Below are 19,313 nucleotides of genomic sequence, written 5' to 3' on the forward strand. Positions count from 1 at the left end.
GCCATGTGCGCGATCTATACTGAGACGAGTCCAGGATCTCATTTCAAAATTCCCATAGGTTCCTCATTTAAACCATCAGCCATAACCTGCTTCTTATTTTCAATACCACTTGGTATTAGAGCTGCAGCGAACTGCTGGTGAGAGATTCTAATTCCTGCAAACAAGCCCCTGTAGGCTTGCAAGGAAAACAGAGAGTTCCCCTCTCAGTTGCCTGCTAAGTTCCCATCTGGCTGTTTTAACTCTGCTATTGCTTTTAAATGCGCCTGTTTCTGTGCATGAGGCTTTCAGCTCTACCTCAGGAGACTCCTGGGTTCTCTTAGCATCGGATTCTGGCCAAAATGTAGAGACACAGATTGGGTCTTCTTAACAAAAAGGAAGATCAGGTTTCACATTACAGTATCTGAAAGATTAATTCAACTTACACGATCATTTCCCTGTGAACCATGCTTCTTTCCATCTGGAATTTTCCATCAGGAGGACAAAGAGCCATAGTGTTAAGCACTACCTGAGAGAAAAGCACAAGGTGTGTAAAAGATGTGTGTAGGGATGCTTGGTCAGAGAAAAAGAGAAGGAAAAACAGGGTAGAGAACAATTTTAAAATGCATCATCGGGCCTTTTTTGTTTGTTTTTCATGCAAATTATATTCTGATCTCGTACTCTAGTATTTTGAACCATTTCGTCTGCTGGCTTTTGTTTCAGGGAGTTTAGGATATTTGGCTGCTGGAGCCTTCTGTGTCATGTTACTGTTATCTAGTGCTTGTGCTATCGTGGTAACCAAATGTCCACTCCAAACCAGTGCTCTGAAGTGGCTGAGGCTACCAACCACCTAATAAAAGACCTTGTTACTGAAAGACACCTGTCCCCATCCAGGCTGTCATCACTGCCACAAGCAGAGCCAGGCCCGCTGAGAAAGTGATAGCACAAGAGACAGAGGAAAGATGACGTGGAGGTAGTTAGGTCAGGGCCTGGGGCTCAGCTGCTGCCCTGCCACAGGCTCGTCTTGGGACTTCAGAGAGACATTCAGCCTCGCTGTAGCTCACTTCTGGCTTTAGGAGACATGGAAGCAACCACAGCAAAATGGCACCAGGCCTTCCCCCATCACAGAACTGAATGTGAAGGCTGCTCAGATAGTCTGTGTGCATGTTTAGTTGCACAAAATGTGTTTTTCTCAACTAGGAACAAGCCACTTCATTTGTATTCATACTTTAAAAGATTTTATGCAATGATAAAGTAAAACTCCAAAACAAAAGTAATTTTTGATAGAAAAAATGGAATTGACCCTTTTTTTTTTTTTTTGAAATAACAGAATCAACTATTTCAACCCCCTCAATACTGGAGTATTTCTTTTTTTTTTTTTCTCCAGGAATTTGCTGAGTTTTCTAAGACTGGAATCTGCAAGTCCAACACAAATCTGTTAACTACTTCGGACAATTCTAGTCAGTGGGGGCTGTGCATTTTTTTTCTCTGCCAGAAAAAAATCTTGATTAGAAAATGGCAATTTTTTCTAGTGCAGTGGGAAGTAAAGAAAAGGGAAGGGAGGGGAGAAGTAAAATCCTCCCTAACTTGCATGGACTAGATCTCTGCAGGAAGTGATTTTTCTTCATGTTACAAAGGATTGTGCCATCCTGCAGTCACTGTTTCCTGCTAGAGCAGCTTCTGTGAGCCACCCGGAGAGGGAAGTGTAGAGTAATGTGATCTGTGGCAGCACTTTTGCTAACTTTGCAGTATCTTGAAATAGAAGGGGGTGGGGAGAAAACCCTCAGCAAAATCCCTGGTCCTCAATTAAAAATTTCGTATTACCTTCCTCATTAGTCCAATCATCTGGTATAGTTATTTCCAAGCTTATCCTGAAGGCCCCACGGTGTAATTCACTTTCAAGGCCAGCACAGCACAGAGCAGAGCAGCATGGCTGGGAGGAGCTGTGCTGCACGTTGACATGAGGAGCTCACTTGTCTGCTATTAGTCATGGGAAGCAAGTGACGCTGACGCGCTTTTTGGGAAGAGGATTGCTGTATGAAAGGGAGCTCTATTGCAAAGCACCTTACTGGCTGCAACGGCTGGAGTCACCTGTTAAGTTTCACCATCACCAAGAGATCTCAGTTCTAGCAGGCCAAGAGAACCTCCCCAAAGCCAGGTCTTGAACAAGAGGCCTAGCGATGCCATCTCTTCCCCTCTCCCTGCAAATCATCTCCATTACCATAACAACCTGACAGACTAAACAGAAGCTTAAAGCAATGGGGGGCTACGACAAATGAAAGTTTAGGAACCATCTGCTTACCTCCACGACTTCAGCTTTTTAACATCTGCAGCGTCTGAGAGTCATGCATGCTCCTTGAAAATTAGTCCATGGTCTTCTGAATCTCCAGATGTAGAACCTCTTGATTTCCTTCTACTGCTTCAGCTTAATGTTCTGTATCAGTGAAAATACAAAGAGATCACAACAATGCTGGCAGTAGCTCTCAAGCATAGGGCATGACTTCTGCAAGGCAGTATAACTTGTAAGGCAATGCACGATGTCTTTTTCTGTGCTATTCTTCATGCTAATCTGTGCTGGGAGCACACAACATATTCCTTTACTAAAGCTCTTGGTGTTACATGCCCTGAAAAATCTTTAGGCTTTTATCCCTATTCCTTCTTTACTTTTCTGAGTTTCTCATATGTAGGTCTTTTCCTTCATCATTAAAGGTAAAAACCAGTTAACTTTTTTTCCATCTCCCCCACCATTTTTACTGTGCTTTTCATATTTTGCTTATTAAGTAGTTACCCCAGGGAGACTTCCTTTTATTGGAATGTACAAAAAGCTGTAGCTGCTCTTAACATTTGTGGGGAGGAGGAGGGAGAGGGGAGTGGGGAAAGCAAATTTAGTCTGAGGTCACGGGAATATATGTGGTGTGATCAATAATATGCCTTGCATCATCTGAACTACTTTTTTTCCATAAGCAACAAGATATCCTCTTTTGCTTTCTGCTTATGCCTCTCATCAGCCTACGCTGTTTAAAATAACACACTTGCCTGTTCAGACAAAGTGTTGTTGGGCTTTTGGAACAGCATCCATCTAGCTGCTGCTGCTGTGGGGCAGGGGACAGACTAGATGACTTTCAAAGATCTATTCTGGACACATAACCTTTTGCAGAATAAACACAGGCCACCCACCTCACTTTGGGAACAAGTTCTCATGTGGCTCCCACATTGATAATGGCTTTAATACCAACAAACAACCAAACAAAGCTCATCAATGTTCTCTGGAGGTAAGAACAGCAATTCCAGATAATGAGATCCTGGCAGGGGAATGCTCCTAAAGTCTCAAAGAAGGGCCTCCTTGGATGCCTTTGAACTCTTGCTCTTGATAGAGTTCTGCTTCGGGCTGGACTGAGCCTCCTGGGTCTAAAACAGCAAACAATGTTGTAAAAGAGGCACAGGATCTACTGCAGGGTCTGTAAGGGAGCAAAACAGTCCCAGTTGGGATTCTTAATGGCAACAAAGCCAGAACTTTCAGCCTCCTAATTTTCCAAAATTTATATGCTCTTTTTCCTCACATCCCAGGTAAGCGCCCTACCCTTCAGATGAGAGAAACAGCCTCTCTCTGGAGACAAAATATCTATCGCCTTATTTATACAAGGTGGAACAGCTCCCAGAAGAGAGACTGAGACAGACAGACATAAGCATACTGGTATAGATGAGTGTTCAGGGACATTCACCTGAGATATACAAAAACCTGGTTCAAATTCTCTCTGTTTCTACCTATATGCACACATACATATATAACTGTATGTGTGCATGTAGATCTGCATGTATGTATATAAATACATCCATATAAATGAAAGAAAAACTCTACACACGTACATTTTATGTATTTATACATATACACCATATGAATGTCTTATATACACATCCTAGGATTTCCACCCTGGCCCTAGAAGCCATGTGAGTTTAAGTCAGTCCAATGATTCATTCTTTCAAAAACTTCCAGTTTTAAGTAACAAGAAGCAAGTGTGCACAAACACTCTCCAACACAAAGTGCTGGAGTTTTCCTGTATTACACTCATCAGAGCTACAGTAACAGCAATAATACCTGCACCTACGAGTTTCAGTTAATGTTGTGTTCGGGTGGCACAGGATGTTCTTTTTCAACAGCGTTACTTGACAAGAAATTAAATCATATCGTCTTATGCTGCTGCCTTCTCAGGGGATGAATTACATACTGTAGAGTCATACCACAGAGTCAATCCTGCTCTCTGGATGCTTTCAGCAACACCTGCAGGCCCTACTGCACACACCAGTTATAATAATGTAATGCTATTTGGAGGGTAATGAACAGGACTGCTTCCTAGGGATTATTATTTCTGTATGAAAATTTCCTCTTAATTCATTTCAGAAAAGCTGTCTCTGAGACAAACCGAGTGTGTGCAAGAGAGGAGCAAGATGCCTCACACCAGAGATGGCTCTTCCCCAACCAGCAGTGCAGGTAGCCCAGATTCCTATGAAACACCAGCGCTAGCAGACCTCCAGCGGCTGATTTGGTTCAGAGGAGGGTTGGATAATCACGTGGACCAAGTCTGGCCAAACATTTACCTGGGAGATGCGTAAGAACATATGGTCCTATTATTAAGCTGTTATCAGTCCCTGGGAGGAGAAGGAAGGGATGTGGTGCACTGGGGAGCAGCTGTTGGGTCTATCGGAATGTTTTCACAACACAAGCTTCCAAAACTGATAACACAAGGACTTTGAATGTCATGAAAAACATGACAGACAAAAGGGTAATTTATAGTCTGAGTTGTTTTTTCTGCATTCTGTGAACCACAGCAGACTTTGGCAGGGTAAGAACTATTTATATTCTAGACAGAAGTCTAGAAAGAACCCATCCCAAATTAGTGTCAACTGTGAGAAGCGTTATCTGCCCTGGGAACTGAGCTCTTGGGCAGCAGACAAGGCCACTGTAGCCTTCCACTCAAATACAGGAGCAGCAGGATCAGGAGCCAGATGGACAAGGACCCAAATAAAATTTGCAGTAAGGATTTTGGCAGTCCAAATCCAAACTTCTTTTCAAAGATGGTAACACTGAAAATATCAAATAGGAATTTCCACTCAAATACCTCATACTCGTGACCACTTCTATTTAGTGCTGTTTCCTTCTATTTAGATTACTGCAGATTACAAAGATCATCAGATGGGCAGAACAACAGCTCATGATTACCAACCCTTTCTCCTCCTCCTCCTTATATATACATCAGTTAAGGAGCACAACTTTATGGAATAACTTCACTCCTAGTTTGTGGCTAGAAAGGGGGAGAACCTGGCTGGTGAGCATGACAGAGCCGCTTCGTGTCCAAACCAGGAACAAGGTGCTGCATCTGGGAGGGTTCTTGCCCTTGCCACCCACGCACACAATGAGTGAGAGATTAGCTGCAGATCTCATTAAACAAGTATGTGAAGTAAAATCTTGACCGCTCTATACAGTAAGCAGTGTTCCCAGGGGCTAACTGCTGGGAGGTATTTGCTCAGCTACCAGTATCCCACAGGCAAGCCTGTACTCACGCTGCTCCCCATACCACCACACCACATTTTTCATTTGTTATGGGCTTCTTCACATGTGCTGTAAGCAAGCTGCATTTCCTGCATCCTTCCCTAGAGGGAGCAGGCACCAACGTCAAACCACAGTATTTTACCAGAATGTTAGGCGTGCTGCCAATGAACCGTTCGCATCTTTCAACAGGTGGGCTGCTAGGTGCAAAACTACTCTTCAAAGCCTCAACATTACTCACATCCTTAATGCAGCAGATGGGCCATACAGTATCAACACGGGAGCCAGATATTACAAAGATCTGCAAATAGAGTACTTCGGAGTAGAAGCATTTGATGATCCTTCCTTTGATTTAAGTATCTTCTTCTATGACGCTGCCAATTTCATTGGCAAAGCCTTAAACACTTCAGGAGGTAAGAGAGAGGCAAGCTTTGGGATGAAGCTTCAACACGAGCCAACGGACCTCCCGTTGCGCTAACAGGGTTTGAGAAAGCACACGCAGAGTATGGCTGGGAGGACGGGTGCTGCTCTATAGTACATGGAGAGGTGGCCACGACGAGGTGGCTGCCAGTTAGGGCTGGCACCCTCATGCCCACCCTGCAGAAATTGCCTCCTGGCAAAGTCCGAGGGCCTGCCTGCTGTGTCCTGTGCCCCCAGCACCCCGGCCAGGGCTGCAACCCAGAGGCACAGGCCCTGTACTGTGAGGCAGCTCTGCGCCTGCTCCCCGCCGGCACCTGGGAGCACTGGCTGACAGGCTGCACGTACCAAAGTGCTTCACACAACTGGAGCCTGGTCCAGGCTGTCTATTAAGCTAGAGAAGCAGTACAAGTTAATGAACTAAGTCGCAAGCTACGAGTCTGACCCGCAGCCTGCTGAATTTTTGTCAGCAGAGTTTGGATTAGGGCCTAGTTATTGTAATTTCCATTTGTTCCAGAGCTTGCTCCGACTCTGGCTGAGATCTTGCTGCTTTCGCTGGAGTGCTTTATTAAATCCCTAGTTATAGCTCACACTGGGCTGCTGAGATACAGTAAATTACGAGTCCGTTTTTATAGGCAGACTGTCCTACAGAGTTTATGGGACTTGTCAATGATCACAGTCTGGGCTGGACCAAAATCTTCTGCCAAAACTGTTCCTTTTCCCACAAAAAATTACACTAATGAGTTTTGTCACAGAAAGCTTCTCCTTCCACAGAAAGTTTCAGCTATTTTAATCTGGGAACAAATATCTGAGAACCCAGAGAGTTTGGATGAGACCTGGTTTGGGAGCACAGTCACCAGCCTAGGTTCCTCTGCCCTGCTCTCTGTATGGTGAGAGCTCCTCACAGGACTGGAGGCCTCTCCTGCAGGGTAACGGCCAGCAGATCCCCGGGCACTGCTTTGTCAGGGAGCTATGCAGTCTGTGGAGGGATAATGCAAACATGAGGCTCTAGTAGTCTGTATAACTTCGCAACAACAACTTTTTGAATATATGTCAGCATGGGAATGTTTAGTCTTCTACCTCAGACCAACCAATCCAGTCTCCACAGCACTCTTGAAACCTTCCATGAAAAAAGTCCACCATACAATTACTTTAGTCAGGGAAGAACATTCATAATGCTCCATTTCCAATATCTAACTTCAGTGCCTAGGTCCTTTCTTTCTAGTGCTATTGAGCATCAAGATAAGCTGTGTTAATTCTATTATTCTCTTCACTAACTACTGAGAGACCTAAACTAGATGCATATACTCAGTATGAAATACCACTGCAACAGATCTATAGCACAATCTTAGGCCGTCCACAAAAAAAATGAGTACCCACCAAACACCACAGCTATTTTGCCAATTCACGTCTTGTAGTTTTTGTCTTCTCTGTGTTCCCTTCACTTTAGAAATGCTAAAGCCTGCTCACCTCGTGTCTCTTTGTTTTGCAGGTAAAGTGTTCGTGCATTGTGCCATAGGGGTAAGCCGCTCTGCATCCTTAGTGCTTGCCTTTTTGATGATCCATGAAAACATGACACTTGTGGATGCTCTGAGAACAGTGGGTTCTCACAGAAACATCTGCCCAAACACAGGGTTCCTCAGCCAGCTCCGAGACTTGGACATTAAATTAAATGAAGAGAGGAAAGGAAACAGAGAATCTGCTGGCAAAGAGTTGTAAGAAAGTATTCCTAAAAGAAAGAAAGAAGACAAAACATTACTTGAGTTTCCTAAATCTCTTTCAAATGAATTACGATTGCAAACTAAGGATGTTTAAGATACACTAGAATGCATGTTATTAGTAAAAGTACATTTTACTTGATCTTCCCATTTTGCAACACCACCCTAGATTATACTTACAGTTGATTGTGTATTGTATCCTTCACTCTCCACCTTAAAACATTGCTCTGCTGGTTTAAAAAAAAAAAAGAAAAGATATCAGGTTCCACTTCAGAAATAGCTGCATTTCAGCAAGGAGTGAAGCTCATATCACTTTATGAAGTGTTAGGCTATTTGAGGTGAAAGATGCCATATTATTTATGCTACAATAATGCTCAGAAGTTTTCTTATGAATCAGCCTTCCCCCCCACCCCCTTTGCTTTCCATATCTAAAATGGTTTATATTTTGAGACTTGAATCTGGCAGTAGTTAACTCTTGCTTTTACAATTGGTGGAGCCCCTGAGTTGACGGTAAAGAGTCTGCTTAGAGGCAGAGCAGCTGGAATACAACACAAGCCACTCTTAAAGAGATGATTCCAAGTCTATTTACAGTGATTTCCTTTTGACTGTTCATCAAATAATCGTTTTTTTCCTCCATGAAAAAATCTTTGTTCAAGAGGGCACTCAAATCCTCTTCATCTTCCCTACTAAATTCATCCAGGAGGTGCCGTGGAAATTGCTTCTGAAGAGGAAAGTGGGTTCCAAGCTGAGGCTCCGAATAGCCACATGGGCAGTGGGATTAGGTGCAGGAAGGAATGTGACAACAAAGTTCAAGGGATCCCAAATCTGTCTGGCAGTTCAACATCATAAAACTCATGATTTTCTTTCTCAGAAATAAAGGCCATTAGCATTGCAACATCATGTTCTGTGGCATTTGCTTTTGTGAGGGGACTCAAGTGAAAACTGAAGGGACACAGGAACAGCAAAGGAGGTGCTGACAGGCATCAGACTTTCATCTTTGTGTCTCTGGGCCACCATAGGAGTGCTCAATAGCTACTGTCATCTGATGGATCAGTGCTGCCTGGAAACTATGAGAGGCACATCTGGCTCTTGGTTCCCAGTGGACAAATGTTCAGAGCACAGAGCCAGCTCAGGGATGGCAGTTGTTTGCATTCCCGGTACCACACTTGGGAACACAGAGGCATGAATACTGCCCACCATGGTGAGCCGGCTGCTCAAGAGCAGCCGAGCAACGAGGGAAAACATGCCTTGCCATTCCCAGTGCTGTCTGAAAGGCGGATTTCTGCCCTCCTAATGGACAACTCAGTGCCTTTTAAAAGTCTCTAGCAGCATCTACATCTGCTATGTAGACCACGCAATGGGAGCGAGAGCACGAAGCAGCACTTTTGGCACTGTGGACCTGGTTCTCACGCTGAGAGGATCTCAGGGGGGTTTGTTTTGGACGAGTCCTGTTGACTGAACATCCCTGGGCAGCAGGAGAGCAGCACTGGAGCACAGCTTTGCTTCACTTCCCTGCACAAGGAAACCTGCTCTTGAGCTCCAGGGCTGCTCTACAAGGTCAACAAAAGCACAGCGCATAGGAGCAATCATCTTGAAAGCGTACTTCGGACCCAAATCCAAATGTGACAAGTGCATCTTAATTAATTAAAGAAAATAAAAAATTAAAAAAGAAGGCTTCACTTTGCAGAACGAGTGGATACCACCCCCAGAGGCAGATCAGGCTGCAGAGGTGCCCCCAGCCCCAGCACCTCCTTTCCTCATGCTTCCCACCCGCAGAAATCCCCCCGCTTCTCTCAGCAGCAGCAGCAGCACGACCGCGTCCAGCCCCCAGCCCCCAGCCGGCGGGGGCCGGGCCCCGGCCGCCTCCCCACAGCCGCGGCGGCGCCGCCAGGTGGAGCCCTCGGCACGGCGCGGCCCAGCGGCGGGGCCAGGCCGCGGCCACCCCCGGCTCCATCCCGGGCGCTGAGCCCCTGAACTGGTTCCGAGCCCCAGGCCGCTCAGCGGGACGCCTCGTCCCGGCTCCGGGTGGAAACCCGAGGGAAAAGGGGCAGCCGCGGCACCAGGCGAGCCGCCCTGCCCGGGGGTACCGGGCACGACCCACGCGGGACGAAGCCCCACGGCCACGGGTCTCGGGGTGCAGGTGAGGGCAGCCCAGGCACCTCTGCCCCCAGCCCCAGTCCTCATCCCCCTGCGTAACGGCCTCTGGCTGCCAGCTGCCTCCCTCCGGCTGATGCTCGCAGGGCCAAAAAGGGTGGGGGATTATGGTTTATAATTAACACAAATAAAAATAGACTTTGAATAAACTGAACACAGAGAGGCTGGAAAGCTGTGCGTGCAGCAGGGAGGTTAGAAGGAAGGCAAGGGGTGTTACTCAGAGAAAGGTAAATCGAGGCACAGCCGCGTGGGAGCTTCGCCCACCACCAGGCAAGTACCTTTACGCTGTTCGCAAACCTGCCCCAGCCACCTCGCCTCTGCCGGCAGCGGGACATGGGCAGGGCTAGGCCAGAGTACTGCCGCTGGTACTCCAATACTTGTGAAATTCTAGTTTGCCTTCCAGCTGGACTCCCACGGGGAGGAGCCCTCGCTGGAAAAGATGCTTAAATGAGAGTTTTTCTTGCTATAAATACCAGTCCATCTTCTTGTTATAGATGTTAGTCCATACTGAAATTTCTTAAAGATACATCATTAAGATAATAGCCGTATACAGGTTTTCTACTTCTCAGATGATGTGCACAAGAGTCATTGAAACTGACGAACCAGCTACACTGGAGAAAATGTGAAATAGATTATGAGTAAAATGCTGTGCAGTTCAAAAACAAAACATGGGGGAAAAATTAAGAAGGCTGGGAGAGGGTAGAACAATAACAAAGAGGTTTTTTAACCTTTTTTTTAATACTCTTTATAGTTTGGGCTTTTAGGGTTTATTTATAACTAGGATAGAATTTTCAGACAGAAGTGGGATTTTTTAATATCAACAGCCTTCCTCTGAACGTTTTTATTGAGGAAATATGTTTGGGATGCTTGGAGTAAAAGAGTACAGACTGGGTTAAATTAATTCCTGCTAAATACCTACCAGCAGACTTGCTGTCTATATGGGGAGCTGGAGACAGAATTGTACCAGGGTAAAAAGGATACTGTGTCTATTTATAACTCTGCCTTCACCACCGTAGGAATTCAAAGGAAAACTCCAACTCAGCACACAGTCTTCTCATCATCTGCTTCTGTCAAGATTAAATCGGGGCTGAGATCATTCCCTTCCCCTGCAAATCTCTGCAAGGAAGTATTTGTTCCTTTCTGCACATAAAGGACTACAGCAGTACAAATCACCTCAAAGCTCATGTGCTCTGGGAGCCCTCACCCAGCAAATGTCACCTCTTCCACTGCGGTATCCAGAGCAGGGGAGCCTCACAAGCCCCCAGCAGTTTAGTAGTGAAGATCAAGGGTGTCTCACCTGCTCTGCATCCCCCCTCCCTGCACTGTCCCCAGCCCTCTTCCTTACACCAGATTCTCTGGGGCACTTGCAAACAAGAAGGCAGCACAGCTCCGGTGTGCTCTCAATGCCAGGTAGCATGGAGCAGGAGAGGAACAGGGCCCCCAGCCCTGGGTCACACTTGCTCATCGTGCCATGTACTGAGACCCTTGTCCTACAGCCTCTTGCCACTGGGAGGCATCCATCTTTGGAAAGGAGTGGGTGCAGTAGGTGTGTGGGGTGCCTAGTCATCGGGAGAAATCAGCTCACATGGTAAGAGTACACGTGAGAGTAGCCTTGGAAAAGGTATTTGCAAAAACCTGGCCCCTATGCTAAAAATAAGGCAGGCTCCTGGAGTTCCTCAGCTCCACTCTTTTTTAGCATTATGGCGTCTCAGATCTTTCCTTCTCATCTTGCACCTTCCAGTTTCTCTTTAATAAGAGCTGCTCTTTCGTTCTTCACAAAGCACTATCTACTCTACTCTCTTGGAGCTCCTCTTTTGTAATTCTGTTATCAAGCTGTCTGCTAGGTGGGGAGCAGAAGGTGCAGGACTTGGTGCTGCCTTTGAGGTACAGCTAATTATTATGTGCATCTGTTATTGTGGTTGCTGCCTCAACAGGTGGAAAACATGCTGTTCTCTGATAGATTGGAGCACTCTGTGCTTCTGCCTCGTCTTTTCTCTAAAGCCAGTTGTGTTGTGTTTCTAAAATAATAAACACAGCCTCACTGCTGCCACAAAAAACCCTGGTAAATATATTTTTATGGGAATGAAATATTAAAGGATTTGAACAGTTATTCACTGAAAGCAAAATATGAGCAGTAAGGTTGGGTAAAGATTCAAAGGCTGGTTTGCTTCCTCTCCCTGGGGCACATCAAGGCTGTACTGCTTACACCTCAGAGATGGATAGTGGGGAATTACTTAACCCAAAATGATGGAAACAATTCAGACTATAATAATAATAGCATGAGAGTTTCTCACATTACATCTATTCCCCATACTGCTGGCTATATTCTGCCTTCAGATTCATGTGCACAACTCATTGGATTCTGGAGGAACAGTATTTGAAGCCAAAATGCATTTCATTGTCTTTCTGAAGTCTCTCTACGGTATAGTTGGTAAATCCTGAGCTCAAGGACTGGGGACAAAGCTTGTCTAAACATTTCCCAGTGCCTGTCTCTGCAAGATTCCCATCTGCTGTGTTTCATTTTGAATTTCATCTTCCTACTTTCCTAAAAACACAAACCAGAAACACGTTTCCTCTGCCCTGGAGAGCAGGAATCACCAAATTTCCCAGCAGGTTCTCTCACAACATGTGATGGATCCAAGTTTGTCTAAAAAAACTACAAACCCTTTGTGGAGGAGAAAAGAAACATGGGCCAAGTTTTGGAGTGTTATGAACACCTCCCATCCCCCAAAGGGGCTCCATATCCTGTTTCCTCTCTCCCAAAAATTTCTCCTGGCTTTGGGTTTCATTAAGAGAAATACACATTGCTCGAGTCCAGGCTCTCAGCCTTCGGTTCATGCTTCCTGCTGACACTGCAGGAGAGCCACAAAAGAGCCACAAAAGCCGAGTCTGACCTGGGGGCTTCAAATTTACTACAATAGCAGAGCAAATTAAATAGAGAGCACATTAAGCGGCTTGGGAGATTGTTGTTGACCAACAAATCTTCATTAAGTTCCTGCATCAAGCTGTGCTACACCTCTGATGGAACTGGTTACTGCATCTCCATCTTCGTTTCAACTACTTCTCCACCAGGCTTAAAACAAATTCAGACTTGTTTTAGGTCTAATTAGAAACAAAATACAACATTAAGTCACCTTGCCTTGCGTATGCACCCAGTTTGGAGGTGTTGGTACATCATTCAAGCAGGCCAAATTCCACTCATTTCACCACCAGTTATTTACTGCCCTGGTTTTCGTTAGCTTTTATTTAATACCAGTGTCTCCTGGTGACTTTGTTCACTGTGTTATGGTGACTTTCTGGGTTACTGGTTTGCATTACCAAAGACAAGGTCTGAGATCTGTTCCTGGCACTGCCCTCCAAACCTTTCAGCTGAGCCCACCCTCGAGAACCACCAGCACAAACCCCAAAAGCTCGTACGACACGCATCTCCCCATGGCAAAGCCTGTACTCTAATAACAGCAGCTTTGACAGGATTAGAGCAAAATCTTTTTCTGGCCTCTGCAGGTGAAGGGAGGCTACCACAGCTGGGGCCTCTGACATCGCTTCCCGCAGACCACTACCGTAAAGATAGTTCCATAGGTAAAACCCAGGTGCCATGCTATTCTGCTGCATGGGTTCTAAAAACACTCTGCCCCATTTAGGCTAAACATAGAGAGGTTTGAGGGAAAAGTGCAGGGGAAGACAAGGGAAATTAAACAGCAGTGCTGAGAGTTATGTAGCCTTAGCATCTGCAACATGCATCACAGACTGTCCTTGCCCTAAGGTAAGATGAGAAACAATTATTTGGTATTTATCTTCTAAATACAAGGTAAGAAACCAAAGGTACATGCAGATGCACCATCAATGAGCGAGTTAGCCTTTAGTATTATGCTTTGCCAGATAACATTTATGGTGGGCAAGCTACATGCTGTCCCTGGAGATTGATTGTACCCCACACTGTGTTGTCTCAAAACACTTGAAATGTGGATGGGACTTGACCTTATTTGTATCAACGAGAAAGCCTTGATTGTTTGGGTTTGTGCAGCAGTGCCGCAGCACGTGGGCTGTTACTAGTTCCCAGCACCTGGGCACAGCAAGGCAACCTCCCCCTCACAAAGCTGCCTGTCGTGTCCCAGGCACGGCTGAAGAGTGCAAACACAGCAGCTGCCTAATGGGATCTGAATTATTTTTTGTATTTTCGCTAATGGTTAGTTGGCTTCCAGCTCTAGAAGAAAACAAGTTCTGTTCTGTTACTTTAGAAATATGGTAAGAGTAAAAGAGTAAAGGAGAAATGATTAGAAATACCTGTGATCCCAAGAGCTAACACAACTGCTGGGAAATTCTAGACCTCAAATCAGCTGTGCTACAGAATATGATTTTTTTCCCTTTCAGCAGACTTAGTAGTGAGATTTTACAATGAGAAGAAAGCAATTTGCATAGCTGACTTGGGATTTCATTTCTTTCCATTGCATCTCTTAGACTGCACACACATCACCCAGCAAGTCTCATATCTGTTCAGTCTCATACTGACCTCTGTACTAACTTGATTTATTGTTTTTAGCTCTCAAATAGTATATTACGTTATACCCCAAAGGGTCTGATTAGAACTGTCCAGTATTTTAATGATTTTTGGGGGGCATCTGGGACTGCATGGGTAGCATACATGTTGTGTCACTGCTATAGGAGGAGCCTTTATTGATCCATACCAGTGTGCTCCAAGACAAGAATGTCAAATTCCAATAAGCTTTAGTTTACAAACCTGATTTGACAGGTGGCCAAGCCTGCACTGGGACTGACCACAGCTCTCATGGTGCAAATTAAACAAAACAGCTGGATTGCTTCTAGCCCTTGCATTATGAGAGGATTTCCATTCCTTTCTCTTGTTCTATTTCTATCTTATAGTGCTTAAGGAGGTGTTTATCCTTTCTAGTTTTCCAGACAGAAACCTGGGCAACAGGAGCTTGCTATCAGCTCTGTGGTCTGTCTTTCTGCCAGAAGATACTGGTAAGAAACACAGACTTCTGGAACTAGCCTTCCAAGTCTCTCTGAGTCCTGCCATGGCTATCACACTAATAGAAAGCCTCAGATCAGAGAGGCTGTGGTGAGAGAAAGAACGATTAAGAAGCCCTTACTGCAATTGTTTTTAAGCCATTTTATAAGGTCTAGTGCTGGTTTCCAGTATGATGATAAAGGATTTTGCAAACACTGAAAGAAAGGTATCAGGAGCACAGTGTGGTGAAATAAGGTTTCTGTGTCCTTGGTTTGATTTTTGCATGTTCTGAAACTTATTTTGAGTGCAAAAACCCAGTCTGCTGAAGCATCCCTAGAAGACCTCATCGCCCAGCATAATTTTTGGAAAGAAATCCCACAGAAGGCCAAACTTAACCATGACTTTCACCTCAATATAAGTTGCCTATGACACACTAGAAGTGGGCACAGCTTTTGACCAAAATTACAGTGGGTAAAGCAGGTTCAGCTATCACTACAAGTGCTTGGCAGCACTCCACCCCGGCTTCCCTCCCAGCTCAGGCCTATGCAGACGTAGAAAAATCCAGCATTTCTTTTCCATCTTGACCTGTGTGGTGGGAACAGCAGTGTCTTCCTCACAGGCTCACTGTGATAACTACAAAAAACATTGCAGTGCTCGGAAAACACCAGGGAACTGCGGGTGCCTACCTCCTGCTGTTTCCCATCTTCCTTCCTAACAGGTTGCTAGGCCCTCCTGCCGTGCCAGCACAGGGATATGCGTCAGCTGTCCCCGCAAGTGGGTCGCACAGAGCTTCTTCATGGTGCTGGTAGAGACCACAGGACAAGAACAAAGAGCAGAGAAGCTGTCAATGCCCCCAAAGAGAACAGACCCAAAAAAGCAGCATATTGTTTTTAAGATAGAAGAACATACCAGTGCTAGTCACAGGGGAAAAGGGCTTTGCATTGTGCCATCCTTTTGGTTAAATCCTTGAGGCAGAAACCATTCATTTGTAACGGGATTCTTTGAATTCTGAAGCCTGATGTTTCCAGCGCTGGGCTGGAAGACACTGCTACAGTACTTATTGTTACAGCGGCCTCATCCACCTTCAGATGTGGCCTGGTAAACTCTGGTGGGGACACAGGACACCGACCGAAGGGACTGTGTAACAGCTGGGGTTCTGCACAAGGCACGACACAGGAAATCCTTGGCCTCTGACATAGAAATACACATGACTTCTGCCACAGATCATTTTGGATACCAGAGGTGACCTAGGAAAACTAGATCAGGCTAGATTAAGAACATGCACCAATAAGCGAATCCCAAGATGGATAAAACCATAGATAAGAGACTGAAAACAACTCCCAGGTGATCTTTTATCCTTCTTTCATGAACCTAGATGCAGCATGCCCAGCAGCCAGGGTGCACATGGATTTACCCTGCAGCGTGCAGCACTGCCAGGCTCTGCCTCCCACACAGCCACAGCACTGCGGCTGAAACACACCGCCACAAACGTGAGCCTTCAGTACACTGGATCTGCTTCAGAGAAACAGGCACAGCACATTTCAGGCAATCTGTGAACAAACCTAAGCTTGTACCTCTCTGCAGGGTCACGCTGTACTAACACCATCCAGTAACGAGAGCACCCCATGCTCTCTGCAGCTGCGGGCTGCAAATATTGGTGGAACATTACTAAAAGTCAGGAAAAAGCAAGCAAGATTTGTGCTGCTCAGGAAGGGTGACAGCTTTGCAGTGGTTGTACCAAAGAAAAAAAAAAAAAGGTCAGCCAGACAGCCCAGCTGGTTACTAGCAGCTCCAATAAGAAAACAAAATGGCACACATTTCTCCTGCTTTCAACCTGCATCCATTTGCCAATCTCTGTTTCAGAAATGTTTCAGTAATCTGAGGGTGCTCTCAGAAAAACAAACAAACAAAAAACACCACAGTTTACCCATTCAAAATAACTGTTTTCATCACAGGCAAGTCATTGCTGGAGGCAACGATACTGCAATTTAACAGCCCTTGTGCACAGGAGAAGAGACAGCCTTACGCAGGAAGAACTGAATTTTAGGCAAGCTTGTCTTTGAGTGGGAGCATAAGAATAGCAGGAGTTTCTCATGAACGTAGCACATAGCTGTTTAGCACTATCATACTGCAGAATGGGATTTGTGTTTTCTCAATGGGGTGTAAAAAATACCAGTACTGAATGGATGAATGTGTTACAGACTGTCAAAATCAATCACCAGTCAAGTCTGGTGGCTGAGGTCCATTGCACAGGACACTAGCAATGGTATGTGATCCAGGAGCGGTAGCCCAGCAGGGAGCTAGAGAGCCTCAGATACGAGCATGCTGCAGCAGTGACCAGTGGCACAGAGGTGGCAGATGCATTTTGGACCAGCTGCTGCCTTTGGGTCACATGCAATGCCTCCAGGTCTCCAGCAGACCAGGTTGGGTTACTGGGTGTAAGGATGCACTTAGCAGCTGAGAGCAGAGGAGTACCAAGGGGCTCCGGAGGGCCCAGTTCTGCAGTTTGCTGCCAAAAGCCCGGCATCTTTGCTGGGACACAGGATGGAGAGGAACTGACTTTCTTTTGCCTGCTTGCCAAGAGCCAAGTTCAGGTCCTTAGAGGTCTACAGAGCTCTTGCTCCATCCGATGACTTCATGAACACCTAGAGCAGGGAGGAACAGAGCTCCCCGCACAGCTTTAAATGTTTGTGTTTCCTTGCACACGCTGATGATATCATTGCCACCTGAGGGCCTGAACCTTGGTCTTGGCAGGTAAAAGCCTTCTGGGTCACCTTACATTGGGGTTCTTGCTCTCGATGCATATTTATGTAACGACTGCTAGATGGCTGTAATTAAACGACTATAAAGCACCACCTAAAATGCACTAGTAATAAATCCGTAATAGCTGATGCTATAACAAGCAGTTACAAAAAATATATCGTAACATGCAGATTGTTAACACAGTGTCTGGGCCTGTTTAATGCACAGCTTTAAATAGTTACAATGCACACTATTAAAATGGCACATAAAATTTGTAACTAGTAAATAAAGGGTCCAATTCAGCTACGAAATACATCCAAGCTTCAGTGGTGAAGAAGTCACGGAAAATTGACTTTTGTGCACACCTTCTGACAGCTTCTCCATAATTATTCATTACACTGTAGTAGGCCAAAAATAGCCACACACACACACAAAAAAAAGGAGTTTTAAGCTATTTTTCCTAAAATTACTAAGCAGCAGAGAAGAAGCCCAGTTCTGTCACCCTGGTTCCCTACAATTTCCACCAAAGCCAGAGGGATGGCTTGCATTAGCCAAGCTTGCTTCTCCAAGCACATCCCTGCCCAATGTACCTTCTTCTAGCCTCTTACCTCTCCACCTTCCCAAAGACACTTCACTCATGTGTTTACCCTGACAAAATATAGTTTGGGGACCTTCTTTTCCATACTGAAGATGCCTTGCAAAACCGCTCAAAGTCTTGTTGATTTCAGTGGGATTGTTGTGAGTCTTGTTTCTCCAAGCCTTTCTCACTGAGCTTGGGGTGGGTGAGGTCTCTCCTCTTTTCTGGGCAGTCCTGCTGGCGGTGCCACCTATCATAGTTTCTGTAAAGCATTCTCCGTATGCCCATCCCTGCCTCTGTTCTGACTCAGAGACATTGTTAGGATCCCATTTATATTACAAAAACACAACTGTGTCCAGAAAGCTTTGGCTTTCCATTCAGTGAGCAAGGGGTGAGTCAGGGAAAATCTATTTAGCTGCCCATATTTTTCACTTCTCTTTTATCCAGTCAAAAGCTGTAGCGTGGGCAATATTTCTACTGAGATAATTTCCCATGGCTAAAGAATAAAACAAATATACATGCAAGATGCAGGAAAAAATTAGCAAAATCAGCAGGTGGCCAGGTTTTGCACATTCAGTGCGAATATTGCTGCCAGTGAAAGGGTGGCTGTTTCTGACTAGCCACCATCAGGAGCCACACGCATGGTTGGTAAATACAAGTGTACTAACCAGCTGATGACAAGAGAATATTTTATACTACAGTTAGAGAAGAAAATGAGGCCACCCTGCCTCAGGGCCTACATGCTGCTGTACATCCTGAAACAGTCAAGACCATCAGGTCTGAGCCCTGCTGGCTGGCCCACAGCCTTGCTATGAAAAAATTACAGACATTTTTGAGGCTTCTGAGGCCTGGCTACCCATAACATCAGTGGAAGTTGTGGTAAATTCAGCATATTTGAGAATCAGGATGGGTTGATTAATTTCTTCCTTACGTTTCAGTAGTGCTTTACATCAGAAATAACACCGCCAATTTCCCTGGGTGTCACACGGAGGGAAGTTCTGCTTGGGCACAGGAAAAGTGTCACAGTCACTCTCCAGCTGGGACAGGGAATTTGGTACCAGCGCAGCATTGAGCAGAGGAACAAGCAGATGTTTTCCTCTCCCTTGTGCTGCTCAAAGCTGTCCCAGATACGAACCAACTTGGCTAGTCTGCTCCTCAGTGCAGGCTCTGCATGTTGTGCTGAGAGCAAGGCCATCTGAAAGGATTTCGCTAAGT

The 19,313-nt window shown here is 45.4% G+C and overlaps 1 protein-coding gene and 1 long non-coding RNA gene across 2 annotated transcripts; one reads left to right on the forward strand and one right to left on the reverse strand.

Moving 5' to 3' along the window:
• Window positions 1–251: 251 nt before the first annotated feature.
• Window positions 252–15,582, reverse strand: LOC118243383 (uncharacterized). Its single transcript, XR_004777263.1, has 5 exons — window positions 15,466–15,582; window positions 7,837–7,886; window positions 7,409–7,667; window positions 2,279–2,410; window positions 252–505 (listed from the first exon to the last, which is right to left on the reverse strand). It is a non-coding gene; the product is annotated as an uncharacterized LOC118243383 (long non-coding RNA).
• Window positions 4,423–7,661, forward strand: LOC118243374 (dual specificity protein phosphatase 13-like). The gene is made up of 3 exons (XM_035537384.1): window positions 4,423–4,583; window positions 5,714–5,934; window positions 7,431–7,661. The coding sequence occupies exons 1-3, from the start codon at window positions 4,423–4,425 to the stop codon at window positions 7,655–7,657; spliced, it is 609 nt and encodes a 202-aa protein (XP_035393277.1). The 3' UTR covers window positions 7,658–7,661.
• Window positions 15,583–19,313: the final 3,731 nt, after the last annotated feature.

This window comes from Cygnus atratus, chromosome 7, assembly GCF_013377495.2.
Source record: "Cygnus atratus isolate AKBS03 ecotype Queensland, Australia chromosome 7, CAtr_DNAZoo_HiC_assembly, whole genome shotgun sequence".
NCBI lineage: Eukaryota > Metazoa > Chordata > Aves > Anseriformes > Anatidae > Cygnus > Cygnus atratus.

Coding starts and splice junctions, on each gene's coding strand:
- LOC118243374 (XM_035537384.1), top strand. CDS start 4,423: ATGCCTCACACCAGAGATGGCTCTTCCCCAACCAGCAGTGCAGGTAGC. Junction 4,584..5,713: donor AACATTTACCTGGGAGATGC/GTAAGAACATAT, acceptor ATCTTTCAACAG/GTGGGCTGCTAGGTGCAAAA. Junction 5,935..7,430: donor AGCCTTAAACACTTCAGGAG/GTAAGAGAGAGG, acceptor TTTGTTTTGCAG/GTAAAGTGTTCGTGCATTGT.